We start from the raw sequence: 16,972 nt of genomic DNA on the forward strand, positions 1-16,972 counted from the left end.
TAACCACATTCCCGGGAGGGCAGAGAGTGGCGGGAATGACGGTGTCACCAAGGTGAGATAAACTGCGTGGGGTGAAAGGCTGAGGTGGGGACGAAAGCAGGAACTCTCATCCCTATGCTTCGCTAGGAAACTCTCTTCTGGGGACTGTCTTTCTGAGTTTGCATCGTCTCCTTTTTTCCCCCCACCATGTACCTTAATAAGACAGGCTTCCCTGATGGCTCAGTGGTGAAGAACCTGCCTGCCAGTGCAGGAGATGCAGGTTTGATCCCTCAGTTGGGAAGATCCCCTGGAGGAGAAAATGGCCACCCACTCCAGTATCCTTACCTGAAGAATCCCATGGTCAGCGGAGCCTGGCTGGCTACAGTCCATGGGATCGCAAAAGAGTCCGACACAACTGAGTGACTGAACAACAGCCACCTTAGTAAGACATCACTCAAAGCAAAAAGAGATATTGTGCTTAGCACACGCTCACCCAGGAAAAAGGCAGCAAACCCAGTTCTTCTGTGCTAGACTAGCAGTGACGGTCGTCATCATGATGAAAGTTTTGGTAGCTGTCACAGCAGTCATAGTGACAAGGACTTAACAGGCAGCACGTAGCCGGCCTCTGCCCTGAGCCCAGTTGAAGTCATGTCCTTTTTGTGCAGGATTTCATTGAGTCCTTATTCTGGCTCAAGGAGGAAGCTGCTGTTATTCATCCCTGCTTTAGAGATGAAGAAGTGGAGGCTTCGAAAGTGTCTGCTGCTCAGTGCAGACCAGGAGTTGACACAGGGTGGTCAGACCCCAGAACCATGTATTTTAACAGCTATCCTGGTCTTTGCAGAGTTGGAAATAGTGAACCCGAGAGGTGGCCTGTGGGAAGTATTGATATATTATAATTTGACCATTCCACGCCCTGGAAGGCCTATATTCTGGGTCCTTGTTCTTCCCCATGCTGGTCAGACATTGTCAGCTTGTGTTCACTCATCTGTAGACAAACAGGAGCTTTCTGCCCTCCTGACCCTGAGGGCTTCTGCAGGATAAAGGGGACAATGGACTTGGTGCTGGCAGGGGGACGGGGAAGTGATGTGTCGTCAGGGACACAGGCAGGAAGAAGTGTTCAGGCTCGTCAGCGGCTGCCCGGGACAGAGTCAGCGCTGGCCTGCTGGGAGGGAGCCCCACATATGCACAGAAAGAGAGCAGAGGAAGGGGTTCCACATGGGGAGACTTGGGAAACCGGTGAGAACAGAGCCTTGGAGGAAGGGGTGAGAAGGTGTGTCCAGAGACAGAATCGTGTGTTTTGCTGGAGTGAGGAATCTAAGCATTAGGTTTAGAAAAAGAGCAAGGAAAGAGGAGCTCACATGAATTCCTGTGTGGCAGTCTTTTTAGCAAGGGACCTTTGTCATCCCATTGCCCATGTGCTCTTCACCTCAAGGTGTGAAGAGGTGTGGCAGTGGGGTGATCCTCTCTGGGAGCCGTGGAACACGGTAGTCCAGGGCAGAATGCCGAACCCATTTCCACCTCTGTGAAAGGGTTAAGGTTAACAGCGATGGCTCCCACCTGGCAGGGTTGTGGAGACAGGTAAGGGAGGAAGCAGAGTAGAGTGTTTAACACAGGGCTGAAGTGGAATGAAGGATGACTAGCTGGTGGATAGTGTGAAAGTAGTGTTAATCGTTTGGTCGTGTCGGACTCTGTGACCCCATGGACTATAGCCTACGAGACTCCTCTGTCCATGGAATTCTCCAGGAAAGAATGCTGGAGTGGGTTGCCATGCTCTCCTCTAGGGGATCTTCTCGACCCAGGGATTGAACCCACGGTCTCCTGCATTGGCAGGCGGGTTCTTTACCATCTGAACCACCAGGGAAGCCTAGCTGGCAGGTAAGCAGACAGAAATGCATTACGCACGTCCTGACCACTAGGGTTAGTAAAAGGCTTTTCCTCTACATTTCTTTAATCCTTATAACAAACCCTGTCGGGGTCCATATTTGACATTAATCTCTTTAAGTGACTAGGGATTAAAAACGCGGAGGGACTTTCCTGGTGGTCCAGTGGCTACAGACTCTGTGCTCCCAATGCAGGGGGCCCAGATTTGATCCCTGGTCAGGGAACTAGATCCTGCATGCCCTAACTAAGAGTTTGCAGGCTACAACTGAAGATCCCACATGCCACAACTAAGACCTGGTGCAGCCAAATTAATAAATATATTTTAAAAATGCTTTTTCAAAAAGAAAGAAAATGGAGAGAAGAGAGAAGGCAGTTATGCAGGCCACATGCATCCTCTCCCCCCATTCATCTCTCGGTTCCTTGGTAGGCTGTTGATAATGACAACAGCCACATATGTTAAGTACCTACTGTTCCCCAAGCCCTTACTGAGTCCTTCACATTCAACATCTCATTTAACCTCACAAAATCTTCCCCCCGACCCCAAGAAAAAGGCATGAAAACAAAACAAAACAAAAAAAACAGAAGCCAAAGATATTACGTCTGGAGCCCAGACTTGCACAGTGAAGTGGAGGAGCTGGAGCTGGTGGTCTCCTTTGACTCCACCATCTGTGCTTCCTGTTGGCTTAACTGGAGGATAGGGGCAAGGCGGCTTCTGGGTTCAGGGCACAAGACCTTGGTCATGAGTGGGGTGCTCCCAGAAGATGAAAACCAGAGGGGAGGGTGTAGAAAGAGGGGCTCGTGAGGAGGGTGAGCTCTGGCCCATAAGCCCTTCCCACAGTCCCTAAAAAGGGCTGAAACTGTGAAAACATAAATGGAGTCAACTTGTCCACTTCCTCTCCTTCGGAGACACAGAATTCTCTACTTTCCCAGACAACCTGTTTTGTGTGTTACAGTCTTTCCTGTTGGGAAGACCATCTCAACACTGAAAATAAAACTGCTGACCCAGTCTTCTGAACTAAGTCACCATCAAGAGGGATGGCACAGCGGAAGTGCGAAGCAAGACAAAGGGGGAAAAGAAACGTTTCTTTAAAAAATGATTGTATAGACTGCTTCCGCACCCAATTCCCAGGCAAAGGATGTTAGAGTTCTGACTCAGCCGAGGGCTCGGAGACCTCCCTGGGCTCTGCTCATCAGCTGACTCACGTTTCCTAGTCTTTGAGCTTTTGGGCGCCCTCAGGTCGGGCACCAAGGGTGGGGCCGGATGCTCCAGGCTCCACACAGGTGGCCCTTGCTCTGTTACAGCAGGGCTCCCACCTACAATTTTTGTTGTTGTTTAGTCGCCCATTCGTTTCCAACTCTTTGTGACCCTATGGACTCCTCTGTGTCTGCCAGGCTCCTCTGTCCTTGGGGATTCTCCAGGCAAGAATACTAGAGCGCGTTGCCACTTCCTACTCCAGGGGATCTTCCCAACTCAGGGATCGAACCTGAGTCTCCTGCTTTGGCAGATGGATTCTTTACCACTTGAGCCACCAGGGAAGCCCACCTGCAGTTACACAGAAGCAAGGAATTTGGGGCTTCCCAGGTGGCTCAGTGGCGAAGAATCCTGCCAGTGCAGGAGGTGCAAGAGCTGTGGGTTCAGTCTGTGGACAGTCCATGGACAGAGGAGGCTGGCGGGCTACAATCCGTGGGGTCACAAAAGAGTCGGACACAGTTTAGCAACTAAACAACAAAACAGCAAAGAGTTCCCAGCAAGAATTGTTTGCCAACTGCTGACCGGAAGAATCCCATTTTCCTTTGGGGCCTGAGTAGTGTGTGAGGTGGATGAAAGCTGGCTGTGGACTCTGGCACACGTGGAAGAGTTGGTCCCCAAGTCCTGCAAGGACGGAGCCCCTTGCGTTCAGCAGGAAAGGGGCCCTGAGCCTGACGGGGGAGACAGCTGCGCCTGGGCTGCCTGAAGGCACTGCAAAGAAAAGGCATCTCATTTGGACAGAGTTGATCCTGCCCACTCTGCATCCCTCTTGGGACGTTGAGGGCTTCCTGCCGCCCATTCATCCTTCCTGCCGGCACCAGCAGTCATGAGCTCTGTGAGTCAGCGTGACCCCAGGGCTGGCACAGCTAAACACTCTTCTCACCGCCAAGGGACACGGACAATGTTGGTATCCCTGCCACCTCCTGGGATTACCCTGGGACTCTCTTGAGATGTCGGCTGTCACAGAGTTCTGGGAGTTTGGCAGACAGTATAAAGTGGTGCCCTTATATCCACTGCCAGCACTCAGCTCAGACAGAAAGAGAAAGAGGAGTGAGAGCACTGGCAGCATGGCAGGCGGTGGCTGGGGAGATGCCTGGAGCCTTTCCTTCTCTCTCCCCACGTTCCCGTGGGCCTCCCCTCCCTTCCTGGACCATCTTGTGCTCCAGTGACATGACTGCAGTTTGAAAATGTAGGAGAGGCCATTCGCACCTCTGGGACCCAATACCTTCTGATTCCACTGGGCCGGGAATTTCCTCTTTCCTTAAGAGAGAGCAAGTTAAGGGACTTCCTTGGTGGTCCAGTGATAGAGACTTCGCCTTCTAATGCAGGGGCTGCGAGTTTGATCCCTGGGCAGGGAGCTAAGATGCCACATGCCTCATGGCCAAATAAAAGCATATTTTAAGAAATCAGTGAAGCCTTTTAAAAATGATCCACATTTTTTAAAAGATCATAAAAAAGAGGACTAGTTAAAGACAGTTAACTGTGTCTGGAGCAGCTGTATCTTAGAGCTTAGTATGAGCTTTCTGAACTTCTTTTAAAAAAATAACTTGCTCATTTATTTTTGGCTACACTGGGTCTTCGTTGCTGAGTGGACTTTCTCTAGTTGTGAACAGCAGGGAGTACTCTTCGTGTGGTGTGGGGGCTTCTCACTGCAGTGGCTTCTGTTGTTAACGGAGCATGGGCGCTAGGCGCATGGGCTTCAGAGTTATGGCGCACAAGCTTAGTTGCTCCTTGGCATGTGGAACCTTCCTGGGCCAGGGATTGAACCCATGTCCCCTGCATTGGCAGGCAGATTCTTATCCTCCGTACCACCAGGGAAGTCTGCTTTGTGCACTTTTAAAGCTCATTTTCCGGAAAAAAAAGAGTTCCCCAAAGCATTTGTGTATCAGAATGAGCTTCTGAATGAAAGTTGAAGGTTGCTAATAAGACTGTTTACCTGGTTTGTCCATGTCGGGTCCTCATCATGATCTTCTCTTCCCAGGAACTGAAGCATCTCATCCTTGAAGCGGCTGATGGGTTTCTGTTTGTAGTGGCAGCAGAGACGGGCAGAGTGATCTACGTGTCCGACTCTGTCACCCCTGTGCTGAATCAACCCCAGTCAGAGTGGTTCGGGAGCACCCTCTATGAGCAGGTGCATCCTGACGACGTGGAGAAGCTGAGAGAGCAGCTGTGCACCTCAGAAAACTCAATGACAGGTCAGTGTTGCTCTCTCCATGGAGCTTTCTCCCTAGAGAAAATCTTCTTTCCTTAAACATACCAAGGAATAACACTGGAACAAATATATTACCATATGTAAAATAGATAGCCTGTGGGAGTTTGATGATGATGAAGGGCACCCAAAGCTGGTGCTCTGTGACAGCCTGGAGGAATGGGGTGGGGAGGGAGGTTGGGGGAGGTGTACACAATAGAGGGGACGCAGGTATGCCTACGACAGATTCACCCTGATGTATGGCAGAAACTATCACAATATTGTAAAGTAATTATCCTCCAGTTAAAATAAGTAAATTTTAAAAGTACTGGGAAGTTTGAGGTCAGAAAATGTTGCCTACAGGTGAAGGATATATTTGACTTAGCTTGTTTAATAGCTTCATTTATCCTGTAACATGTTAAAATTTAATTTTTAATGCATGATTTTTTTCCTATATTTTACCTCCAATTATGGGATGTTGCCACTAGGAGGCATTGTTGACACGTTAGCCACAACCCACTCAAGTGTGTGATTATTTGTGAACCTAATCATAGGTGTTGATTTTCCAGACCTTACTTATGGGAAGTGAAATTTCTTATTGAGACATTTAAATACAGTTAGCTCTGCTATACCACAAAATAATGTGTTATAAAAATCACTGCAAGAAACAAAATCATGAAATAAAAACCACAGGGCTTGGGAGGGGAAAGTGGGCTAGCCATAACACTAAAAATTTGTCAGGGACAAAATGTTTAGATAAGAACAAAACTAGGAACCTAATAAAAATGAGAGCATTGCTTGACACATTAAGTGGTTAAGAAATTTATGGCACTTGACCTTGAAACCCGACTTGAAGTTGACTTGTATAGTAAGTGAGCATCAGAACTTGGGTGTTGGTGTGAAAATGGTCCAAGGACCATCGTATGAAATCAGGCAGAAATCAAGAACTGTAACATAATACGTGGATAGTGGTGGCTCATAACACACGTGGTAAATCAAGGCAGCCTCTGTGTGCCACAGTGTGTACATTTTGTGAATTCCTGTGTGGCTCTATTCAGCTGGGTGCAGTTTCTGTGTTCATGTAGTACTTCTTACAGATAAAATCAAGCGTAAGCAAACACAAAATTTGCATTCTGATCAAACTGTCACCCAATGTATCTGTGGCACTGGAGCAGAATTGCATTTTTAAGTATTTTGTTTATTTATTGGGCTGTGCTGTGTCTTAGTTGCAGCGTGTAGGTTCTTCGTTGTGTCATGCGGAATCTTCTGTTGCAGTGCACAGACTCTCTAGTTGTGGCTTGAAGGCTCAATAGTTGCAGCCCGTGGGCTTAGTTGCTCTTTGGCCTGTGGGGTTTCAATTCCCCAACTAGGGAATGAACTGCCTGTGGGGTTTCAATTCCCCGACTAGGGAATGAACTCGTGTCCCCCTGCATTGCAAGGCGGACTCTTCACTGCTGGACCACCTGGGAAGTCCCAAGATTTGCTTTTTCAAAAAAGCATTATAGTAGAGCCGAGTATACCATGATAGGGCTTCCCTGGTGGCTCAGACAGTAAAGAATCTGCCTGCAATGCAGAAGACCCAGGTTTGATCCCTGGGTCTGGAAGATACTCTGGAGAAGAGAATGGCTACCCACTCCAGTATTCTTGCCTGGAGAATTCCATGGACAGCGGAGCCTGCGGGGCTCTAGTCCATGAGGTTGCAAAGAGTTGGACGTGATTGAGCAACTAACACTTCATACCATGAGCCCTCCATTCCGCGTTATGACAGATCTGTTTGTGCAGCATGTTCTTCCTGCCACACTGAGAGCCACTGGAGTCTCATTTTCTTCTGTGTCTGCCTAAAGTACCTCCTTCAATGCTCGGCACACAGTAGGTGTTCAGCAGAAGCCTGGTGAACAGTGAGGCAGTGCTTTTGTACTGTAGTAATCTGCTAGGGTTGACATAATGAAACACCACAGACTGGGTGGCTTAAACCACTGTCATTTATTTTCTCACGGTTTTGGAGGCTGGAAGTCCAAGATCAAGGTGTTGACAGGTTTGGTTTCTGGTAAGAGCTCTCTCCTGGGCTGCAGACAGCCACCTTCTCACTCTGTGTTAGGGTTAGTTTCTCAGTTGCGTCTGACTCTCTGCAGCCCCATGGCCTAGAGCCCCCCAGGCTCCTCTGTCTATGAGATTCTCCAATGAGAATACTGAAGTGGGTTGCCATTCCCTTCTCCAAGGGATCTTCCCGACCCAAGGATCAAACCTGGGTCTCCTACGTTGCAGGTGGGTTTTTTACTGTTAGAGCCACTGGAGAAGCCCCTCCCTCCAAAGGGCCCAAATCTCTGGATAAGAGTCCCATGTCCAATCTTCTCACCACTCAGGATGATCTGGGTCTACACTATACTCCAATAAACCAAACTATACCCCAATAAAATTAATTTTTAAAATGTTTTTAAAAAGTGACAGGAGTACCACTGTTTCTGAACAATAATAGTAATTTTCTCAGTGTTGGTTATCAGTGACACACACAAAGGAGGAAGATAATGAAGGATTAAGGTATGTGGACAGTCTACGATGTACGGGGATGAGCTCTCCGTATGCGTAAAACAACGGTGCTGAAACAGACTCAGAGAAAGACATGGTCTGCCATCGCACAGCTGGGACTGAATGAGAGAACTCCCTACAGACATCGTAGGGGACACGCCTTGGGAAGTTAACGATCTTGGAAGGGATGTGAAAGGGGGAATACATCAGCCAGGAAGTGTTGGTTTGACAGCTGAAATCACCTTCCCTGAGAAGAGCTGTCTTTTTTTTCCCGGACTCCAGTATGTGAACACAGGATGTGGCTTTATGAAAGCAGTCAGGAGACCCAGCTGGGGCAGTCAGTGGGTGGGGGAAGTGATGGTCAAAGGCAGGTCAGTTTCCGGATCAAGGGTTTAACAAACCAGCTTGCCAGAGTTGGGTGGACACTTCTCTCTGTGGGAAGTCTTAATGTGTGTGGCAGTGTTGAAAGGGGCAGCGTGAACCACATTTGGAAAGAAAGGTCCCTGGAGTGGACGCTGGATGGTGGCCTTGGCAGCCAGAGCTGGTGTAGTGGAGTGAGTCCTCCAAGACGCCAGAGAAGAGCCAGTGAACCCTGAGTGGCTGGGCTCCATGAGGTCGGGTGGAGAAGGGTGGTAAAGAGGACTGGGTCTCTTCTGGAACCAGAGAGCGTGCAATGCCAATCTCCCAGGACACACAACGTAAAAGCGTATTGATCCAGTGCAGGAAGCTTGGGATAGCTCACTACAGCCAGACTGCCGCTGGCCTCAGGGTTTTGCTGGACCAAAGACTGGGAGGGAGCTGGGCTTCGTAGCCAACCAAAGTGCAAATGTAATGAAAACTAGTAATAAAAAGCCACAGGGATGATATGATGCCTTCAGTGATTGGACTAGGGTTTCTCAACCCTCCTGTCCTTAGGCATGGTGGGTTTCAGGCCCGGAGAGAGATGACATGGCCCATTGGATGGGGCATCAGGGTGGAAGGCAGGGTGTGGGGGCAAGGAGCCAGGCAAGGACTGCTGGGGGGGAGCTGGTTTAATCAGGGCAGCCTGGAACACTTGACCCAATGAAGTTCCCCTTCTCTGAGCCTCCCAGTCAGTAAAGAGTCCCTGTTCCATGCATAGGTTTTGCAGGGCGGCCTGGACTGAGCATGTGGGGCCTTGCATGTGCGTGGTGACCGGGGGACAAGACACCGAATGACAGTGGGGCCTGCAGACGCCCATGCTGATTTGAGGATCCCAGAAAAACAATGCTTGCACAGAATTGCAGTCCTGGGGGTGGTGGAGATGAGGGAGTTCTTCTTTGTGGAATTAAAATTTTCCCCCTGGCTGGAGGAGTGGTGACAAAGAGTGGGAGGAAGATTCACAGAGTCTCCTTAGAATGGAAACCAGGCGTCATGGAATTGTTCAGTTGCTAAGTGGTGTCGGACTCTTTCTGACCCCACGGACTGCAGCACGCCAGCCTTCCCTGTCCTCCAGTATCTTGGAGTTTGCTCAGATTCATGTCCATTGAATTGGTGATGCCATCCAACCATCTCATGGAGTGGTATGGACCAATGCAATGATGTGACTTGTCTGTGAATAAAATCTGGGGTTTATCCATGTGAGGAGGGACTAGGGGAACCCTCACCTAGCAGCAGCAACACTGCTCATAGAGAAAGTGCTGGGAGGGCCTTGGGAGCCCCTTGGCTGGTTTGCACTCTGCGATCTTGGCTGGTTCCTTTCTTCTCTGCCTCTTGTTCTCCTTATCTCAGCCTAGGACATTGCTAGGCCCCTTCTAGCTCTATTCTACCCTCTTGCCCAAGGCCCCGGTATAGAATCTAATCCACTGATTGGAGAAATGGTAGGAGATTGGAGAAGAGGAACTAAAAGCTGCCACCAGGTTCCTGGCTCAGGGCCACACCCACAGGCCCCTCTGGGCCCCATTCCCATGAATGCTTCCTTGTAGGCTGTCACAGCCTGGTGGGCAGGATGGCAACATTGGCCCTGGAAACCCAAGAGCTATGCAGAACACAGGACATCAAAAGTAAGTGGGGAAATGTTTTCAGATATCTAAGAAAAAGTTAATTGAATCTTAGCTTTCCATGAAAATTAAAATTATACTTTAAGTATTATTTTTAAATACTGTTTTAAAAATGCTACACAGAGACATGCATCGTGTAATAAGGGTGGAGTTTTCTGTCTCTGAACAGTTAAATAAGTGGATTTTGAGTAGAAGGAAAAGAGGTCGAGAAATGACTGAAACTGTGTGCATGCCGAGTCTCTCAGTCGTGTCTGACTCTTTCTGACCGTATGGACTGCAGCCTGCCAGGTTCCTCTTTCCATGGGATGCTCCAGGAGAGGGTTGCCATGACTTCCTCCAAGGGATCTTCCCGAGTCAGGGATTGAACCCACGTCTGTTATGTCTCCTGCATTGGAGAGTGGGTTCTTTACCACTAGCGCCACCTGGGAAGCCTGGCTGAAACTATAAAGGAATTCTCAATGGCTAGTATCCAATCAATTGAAATTGGATAGCCAGTAACCAGGAGATTTTGCACATCCCCTTCTTAGGTTCGAATCAATAAAGTTCCCAAAGGGAAAAAGAAGAGCCATAGAGAAAGCATATTCATTCTCCAGGACTCGGATTGGCCGTAGCTTGAGGGGGATCCTGCTGAGGAGTGTTTACTCACAAGAAGAACCCAGCTCCTTGTGAGAGCTTGTCTTGGTAGGAGGGTCAAAGGGATCTGTCATCTCATGCTGAGTGACTCTGGATGTAAACCTGGAAAATCTCTTCGCAAACAATGCCTGGGGGCTGGGGGCGGGCGGTGCTGAACTTTCCCTTTGCAGGGGTCATGGGGATGTTGAGGGTTCTAAGGCTAATGAGAGGGAACCAGTGCCTTTCTCCCAGAGACCTGAGTGCCAATAGCAAAGAGCAGCCATGGAACCGGCCTGGTCCAAGTGACAGAAGATCAGCTCCAGGGAATTGAGCGAAGAAGGAAATTCATTGGCTCGTGGAACTGAAAGGGATGTGTTGGCTTCAGGCTCAGAAGGATCCAGGTGATTTGAACCCTGCTAGCGAAAGCACAGTCAGTCTCTGTTATTCGCACATTCAGTGTGGATGAATTTGAGAGTAGCAAAATTTGCTTGTAACCCCAACATCAATACCCACGAAGTGTTAGAGGTCATTGGAGGACTGGCACAGAGGCCAGGGTCACACGGGATGACACCTTGCCTTCTGGTCTCAGCCCTCATAACTAGAAACACGTGCTCTTATGTTTTGTGCTGTGATGTTTGGTCTCTTTGTGCTTTCTGTCGGTAATTTTGCTGTTTAACGTGACCCTCTAGAGCAGTGCTGAAGTCTCTCTAGTGTCCTTAAGCACAGGGCTGTAATGTGCCCTCCGGAGAGAAGACATGTGTTGGATAAACCTCGTTCAGGCATGAGTCATAAGTGCTGTTGACTGTGAGTTCAGTGTTATGAATCAAAATATGTTAAAGAAAGTGTCTTTAAATAGCAACACAGAAAATAAGACTGTGTGTCCATTGATTAATAAGAGTGCTGTGACCAGAGGCTGGCGGGAACATAGCCCTCAATCTCCCTTAGGAGCAATGGTTCAGTGTTTGCTCATTCACTATTTGCAGTGACTTCACAGAACAGAACTACTGCGAATGGTGAGAATCAGCTGTGTGTCTTTTCTCCCGGCTTTTATTGTTTTTAAAGCTTTATTGAGGTGCAATTGATATACCAAAGATTGCACATATTAAATGTATACAATTTGATGAGTTTAGACTCAGGCCCACACCCATGATACCATTACCAGCTTCAAGGTATTAAACATAACCTTCACCTCCAAAACTGGAGAAGAGAATGGCTACCCACTCCAGTATTCTTGCCTGAAAAATCCCATGGACAGAGTAGCCTAAAAGGCTACAGTCCACAGGGTCGCAAAGTCAGTCAGACACAACTTAGTAACTGAACAACAAAGCTTTATAACACCAGCAGAAATAGGTTGCCTTTTCAATACTTCCAGCAGAAATCCTAGGACTGGCTCTCCTGGATCAGCTTGGGCCACCTGCCTTGCCCAATTTCAGTGGCCAGGGAGGCTGAGCTGGCCTATGAGGCCAGCATCTCCACCCAAGAGTAGGGGACCCAAGAGTAGGGGAGATGTGATTTCCTGGAGGAAGTTAGTGCAGTCACTCAAAGGAAGAGGGGAATGCTGAGCAGGCAGACCACAAGTTGGCGCTGGCTGGGAGAGCCAGGCTCACGGTGATGCTTCTGGGGAGGGGTGGGTGTTCTCCCAGAGAATGGGGAGCACCTCCTCTTACTGGGAATGCTGGGGACACTGTGGTGACAGGATTCTGAGCTGAAGGTGGAGCGAGTGTCAGGTATGAAGGAGGGCATACTTGGTCAGGTAGAAGTCTGATGGAGGGAGGGGCCCTCCATCAGAAATAATTATTATGGATCTCAGAGTGACCTGAGCCCCAGATCTCATTAGCAACCAAGGAGAGGTCCCAGTGGTACCAGAGTCTGTGACTAACAGGATGCGCCCGAGGGGTGGGGCTCAGAGGGCCAGCAGTGCAGCCAGCTGCCCAGGAGAGCACAGAGCGGGCAAGCCCTTCTCTGTGTCTTACACCATGTAGCCCAAGACCCCTCCCATCCCCCAACCCTATCCCCCGACCCTGTCCCTGTGGGTACTGAAATCTGGACAGCCCTGGTCTTGGCTAGCAGACACTGGAGACTCCTGCTCAGTGACCTCGAGCACTGTGCTGTGAAGGAAGTGCCTGGATCCATGGACTTGTCAGACTAGGTTTATCGGTCCCTTTCCCCACTTTGATTTTCTGTGGCTCTGTTTCTGCTTGGCTCTTCCTTCATTCAGAGAATTGGGTCAGCCTTTTGGTTCAATATAAGAAAAAACTTTGCAGTTGTTAAAAGTGTCCAAAGTCAGAGAGTATAAGCAAGGCTGGATTATCTTTCTTCTTCCCTCCTTCGTTCTTTCTTTTCCTGTCTTCCCTTCTTTCCTTCCTCCTCTCCCTCCCTGCTTCCCTTTCTCTCTCTCTTCCTCCTCCTTCCCTTCCTTTCCTTCCCTTGTCTTCCTTCCTTCTTTCCTCTCTCCCTCTCTTTCTTTATCCAGTCATTACTTTTTAAAAGTCATGTATGTGGGACTTCCCTGGTGGTCCAGTGGTTAAGACTTGGTCTTCCAATGCAGGGAGTGCAGGTTCGATCCCTCGTCAGGGAGCCAAGATCCCACATGCCTTGTCAAAAAATCAAAACATAGAACAGAAACAGTATTGTAACAAATTCAGTAAAAGCTTTAAAATTTAAACCATGTATTCATTCATTCATTCATTCATTCATTCAACAAATACTTGTTCTGCACGGTTGTAGAAAGCTCATCTTGGACACAGCCTCTCCTCTCATCACCGACAGGTGTTTCCAGCTGTTGTTGGATGAATGGACCCCCATTTCCTAACTGTTCCGAATGATTTGTGATAATCTGGGGTGAGCTCCAGCAGGGTTGCTCCCCAAAGGCGTTAGCCGGAAAGCTCCCGTGCGTGATTCACATGTCCCAGTCAGCTGTGGTTAAGCTTCCCTATCCTCCCGAGAGCTTTGCCGAAGTCCAGAGATGCTTTCAGTCTTGGATCACCGGGTTTGGCCGGGCCGCGGTCGGGCCACAGGGAGCAGCTCCCCGGGAAGCCTGCTTAGCCAGCTTGGCTTGAGGACCTGTCATCACACCGCTCCTGGGAGGGGTTAGGATGCTACACAGGCTCTGCAGTCTCCCTGCTTGTCTGCGGGAGGGGACGACGCCTGCGGGACTCAGTGCTCATTTCACTTTTCTTTTCTCACCCAACCCCAACAGTGAACTGTTCATGCTGCTGCTGCTGCTAAGTCGCTTTAGTCGTGGCCGACTCTGTGCGACTCCATAGACGGCAGCCCACCAGGCTCTGCCGTCCCTGGGATTCTCCAGGCAAGAACACTGGAGTGGGTTGCCATTTCCTTCTCCAATGCATGAAAGTGAAAGTGAAGTTGCTATAGCAAACTCTTTTACCTTTTTAAATTAACTAATTAGCTAATTGATGTATTGTTTTTGGTCGTGCTGGGTCTTCCTTTCTGAGCACGGGGTTTTCTCTAGTTGAGACGACTGGGGGATACTTCCTAGTTGTGGTGGCTTCTCTTTGTGGAGCACGGGCTCTAGAGCATGCAGTCTCTAGAATGTTGTGGCACACAGGCTTAGTTGCTTTGGGGTGTGCGGAATCTTCCCGGACCAGAAGTCAAATGTGTCCCTGCATTGGCAGGCGGATTCTTAACCACTGGACCACCGGAAAAGCCCCTGTCTTACATTCGTATAGCACGTTTCTACCCTATGTTAGTAGAAACATGCTGCAGATTAGACCCAATCATGTGAGGAGAGGTGACCAATACACCTGCCCAGGACTGGGGGAAGGTGTTGGCACTGGTACTTTATAAAAGCTTTCTGGTGACTCTGATGCACAGGTGGGCTTCAGAACCCTCACTCCTCTGGGCCTGAGTGCAGTTCTGTTCAAGGAGCGAGGGCAGGGGGTGGTGGTGTTGAACTTATTTCACAGGTGAGGAGCATGGTGCTTGACGTCAGTGGGAGCTTCCCAGGACCACACAGCTGAGGCCCAGCAGCTCCTACAGACGGAGCTCGTCCTCAGTGCAGACAAAGCGTCTGTTTCTTCGGAGGCATTGAGATACAGAGAAGCCTGGAAAGCCTTGGCCTGGCCTGATGCAGCACACGCAGAGCAGTCCAAGCCTGGGCTCTGGCCCCTGCTCAGAGGGAAGACAGGGCAGCAGTCCAGTTCAGGGCCACATGAGTTGGAGATGGTGTCAGAGCTTTGTGACCACACTCAGATTCCCCAGGGGTCTCCAGGGTCCCCCGGTCTAGCACGGTGGTTCTCAAAGTGTGGTCCCTGGTCCAACTGTGTGAGCATCACTTGTGAACTTGTTAGAGATGTCAATTGTGGGCTGAACCCCAGACCTACTGAATCAGAGGCTCCGGGGGCCCAATTATCTGTGTTTTTTCCCACCCTCCACATCATTCTGATGCATGCTGAAATCTGAGAATCACTGGTTTCCAGAAACCATCCTGGAACTTGAGTTCAAGTCACCCGGATTGAGTCCACCTCTATTTTGACCTTGTCAAGCTCTTTGATGTCTTGAGTTTAGCATTCCTCCTCAGAAAGATGGGGATACATGGTTTTATAAAGTGTCTTATGAACAATGAACCTGAAGGCACATGCGTATTTGACCTTGGAAGGTAGACTCTAGTAAGATGTAGTAAGTGTGCTCTGTGAACCAGCAGCACCTTTGTCTCCTGGGAGCTTCTTAGAAATGCAGTCCTAGGCCCCATCCTGAGCCTGCCGACTCAGAGTCTATTGGGTTGGTCAAAAAGTTTATCTGGGTTTTTCTGTATGATGTTATGGAAAAACACGAACAAACCTTTTGGCCAACCTAATACATTTTAATGAAATGTCCAGGGGATTTATGTGCATAGTCTAGACTGAGAAGCCCAGAACTAAAGAATTCAGCAAGTTGTGGTTGGGGGCTTGCAGCAGCTGGGGTCAGGGGCATCCTCTGACTGCTAGGCATGGCTGGGTGCTGGCAGGAAGTGGTGGAATTGGCCCCAGCAACTATTTTTTTTAAAGGCTTTTTTGATGTGGACCATTTTTAAAGTCTTTATTGAATTTGTTACAGCATTGTTTCTGTTTTATGTTCTGGTTTTTTGGTCCTGAGGCATGTGGGATCTTAGCTCCCTGAGCAGGTATTGAACTCACACCCCCTGCATTGGAATGCAGAGTCTTAACCAATGAACCACCAGGGAAGTCCTGGCCCCAGCAATTTCTGCTGACCAGCTTGGATTTGCCCAGCTCTTGGATCCAAGGCCAGGCCTTCAGGGAGAGCAGTTGGAGGAGCAGCCTTTGGAGGTTTGCAGCCCTGGGGCCTCACTCAGTAATCCACACATGGCAGACTCTCCATCAGTGTGAGGAGGTTTGCAGGGTCGGTGGTTAGCATCCTCCACTGGGGAAGAGGAGGGGAGCAAGGAGATGAGGATGGCCTGTGAGGACCCGGGCTAGAGCAGAAGCAAACCCAGTTATGAATGACGCCACAGATGACAGCAGGCACGCCTGGGAAAAGAGCCAATGGTTGTCAGCATTGAGCCTCACCCACCGAGCCAGCTGGGCCTCCTTCATGACACTTTGCACGGGAGGGCGAGGACAAAATTGTGTCAGACTCAGCTACACAGTTGGGTCCTTCAGGGAAGAATGTCAGGCCGATAATTGGTCCCACAGGGGTCCCTGAACTAGGAAGTCCACCCTGGTGGTATCAGTTCTGGAGAAAGATGGTCTGTTTCCAAATGCCAATCATAAAGGTAACTTCATGAAAACCAGACTTGAAAATCTATAGCTTATTTTCCTTGGAATACCCAAACTTCATCTTTGGACTGATGCCAGACCCTGAAATCCTAAACATCTTCAGCAGTCTATCTGTTTGTTGCCATATTAGGTAATGTCAATACATGTGCCCCCTGCCAAGAAGAAAAAATCCCCACTTTATCCAAGTCAACTATGAGCACTGTTATAGCATTTCTGTTGTTTGAAATCCAAATAAAGTGTGTTAGTGGCAAGGAAACCATGTTTATTTGATTCCAGCTCCTTAGAAATTGCCCAATTGTGTAATAAACACTTAGGCCACTGGAAAAAGCGTTTAGAGTTGGGTCGCCAGAGGTGCTTGGTGCATGTACGTGAGAGTGAAATCTGAACCTCGAGGGCTGGCTGTTTTCAGGGCTTCCTAGTGCCTTTCCCACTGGAAACCACAGCCTGCTTAGATGTGTTACCCCAGATGTCTCTCTGGCGCCTGTTCAGTTCTTTCTAATTGTTAATATTTATACAACCTGCCTTGTTTTGCTTTCCTGTGTCCATATCTTGCTGATGCTCCTCAAACATTGGTGTTTTTCTCTCCTGTTTATGGTGAAAGTTATTTCATGAATCTGGACAGGTTTCCAACTGGGGCTGCTGGGTTCATTATCACTGTGGTGTCACAGCAGATAAAGGGCTCGGGCAGTGTTTGCACATACATCCATATATTGTGGCTGGAGAGTCAACTTCTCCGCCAGCAGGGAGAGCAGAGAGAGCTCCCCCAGCCCGCATGTGTGCTCAG

At 49.1% G+C, this 16,972-nt stretch overlaps 1 protein-coding gene across 1 annotated transcript in view; it reads left to right on the forward strand.

Annotated features, from left to right (window-relative positions):
• The window catches only part of ARNT2 (aryl hydrocarbon receptor nuclear translocator 2), a 148,128-nt gene that overhangs the window by 18,403 nt on the left and 112,753 nt on the right, over positions 1-16,972 (forward strand). The window contains exon 4 of the mRNA XM_068990871.1: positions 5,091-5,304. Within this exon, the coding sequence (XP_068846972.1) occupies positions 5,091-5,304 (214 nt within the window). The remainder of the gene's footprint in view (positions 1-5,090; positions 5,305-16,972) is intronic.

Source organism: Capricornis sumatraensis, chromosome 19 (genome assembly GCF_032405125.1).
Source record: "Capricornis sumatraensis isolate serow.1 chromosome 19, serow.2, whole genome shotgun sequence".
NCBI classification, from domain to species: domain Eukaryota; kingdom Metazoa; phylum Chordata; class Mammalia; order Artiodactyla; family Bovidae; genus Capricornis; species Capricornis sumatraensis.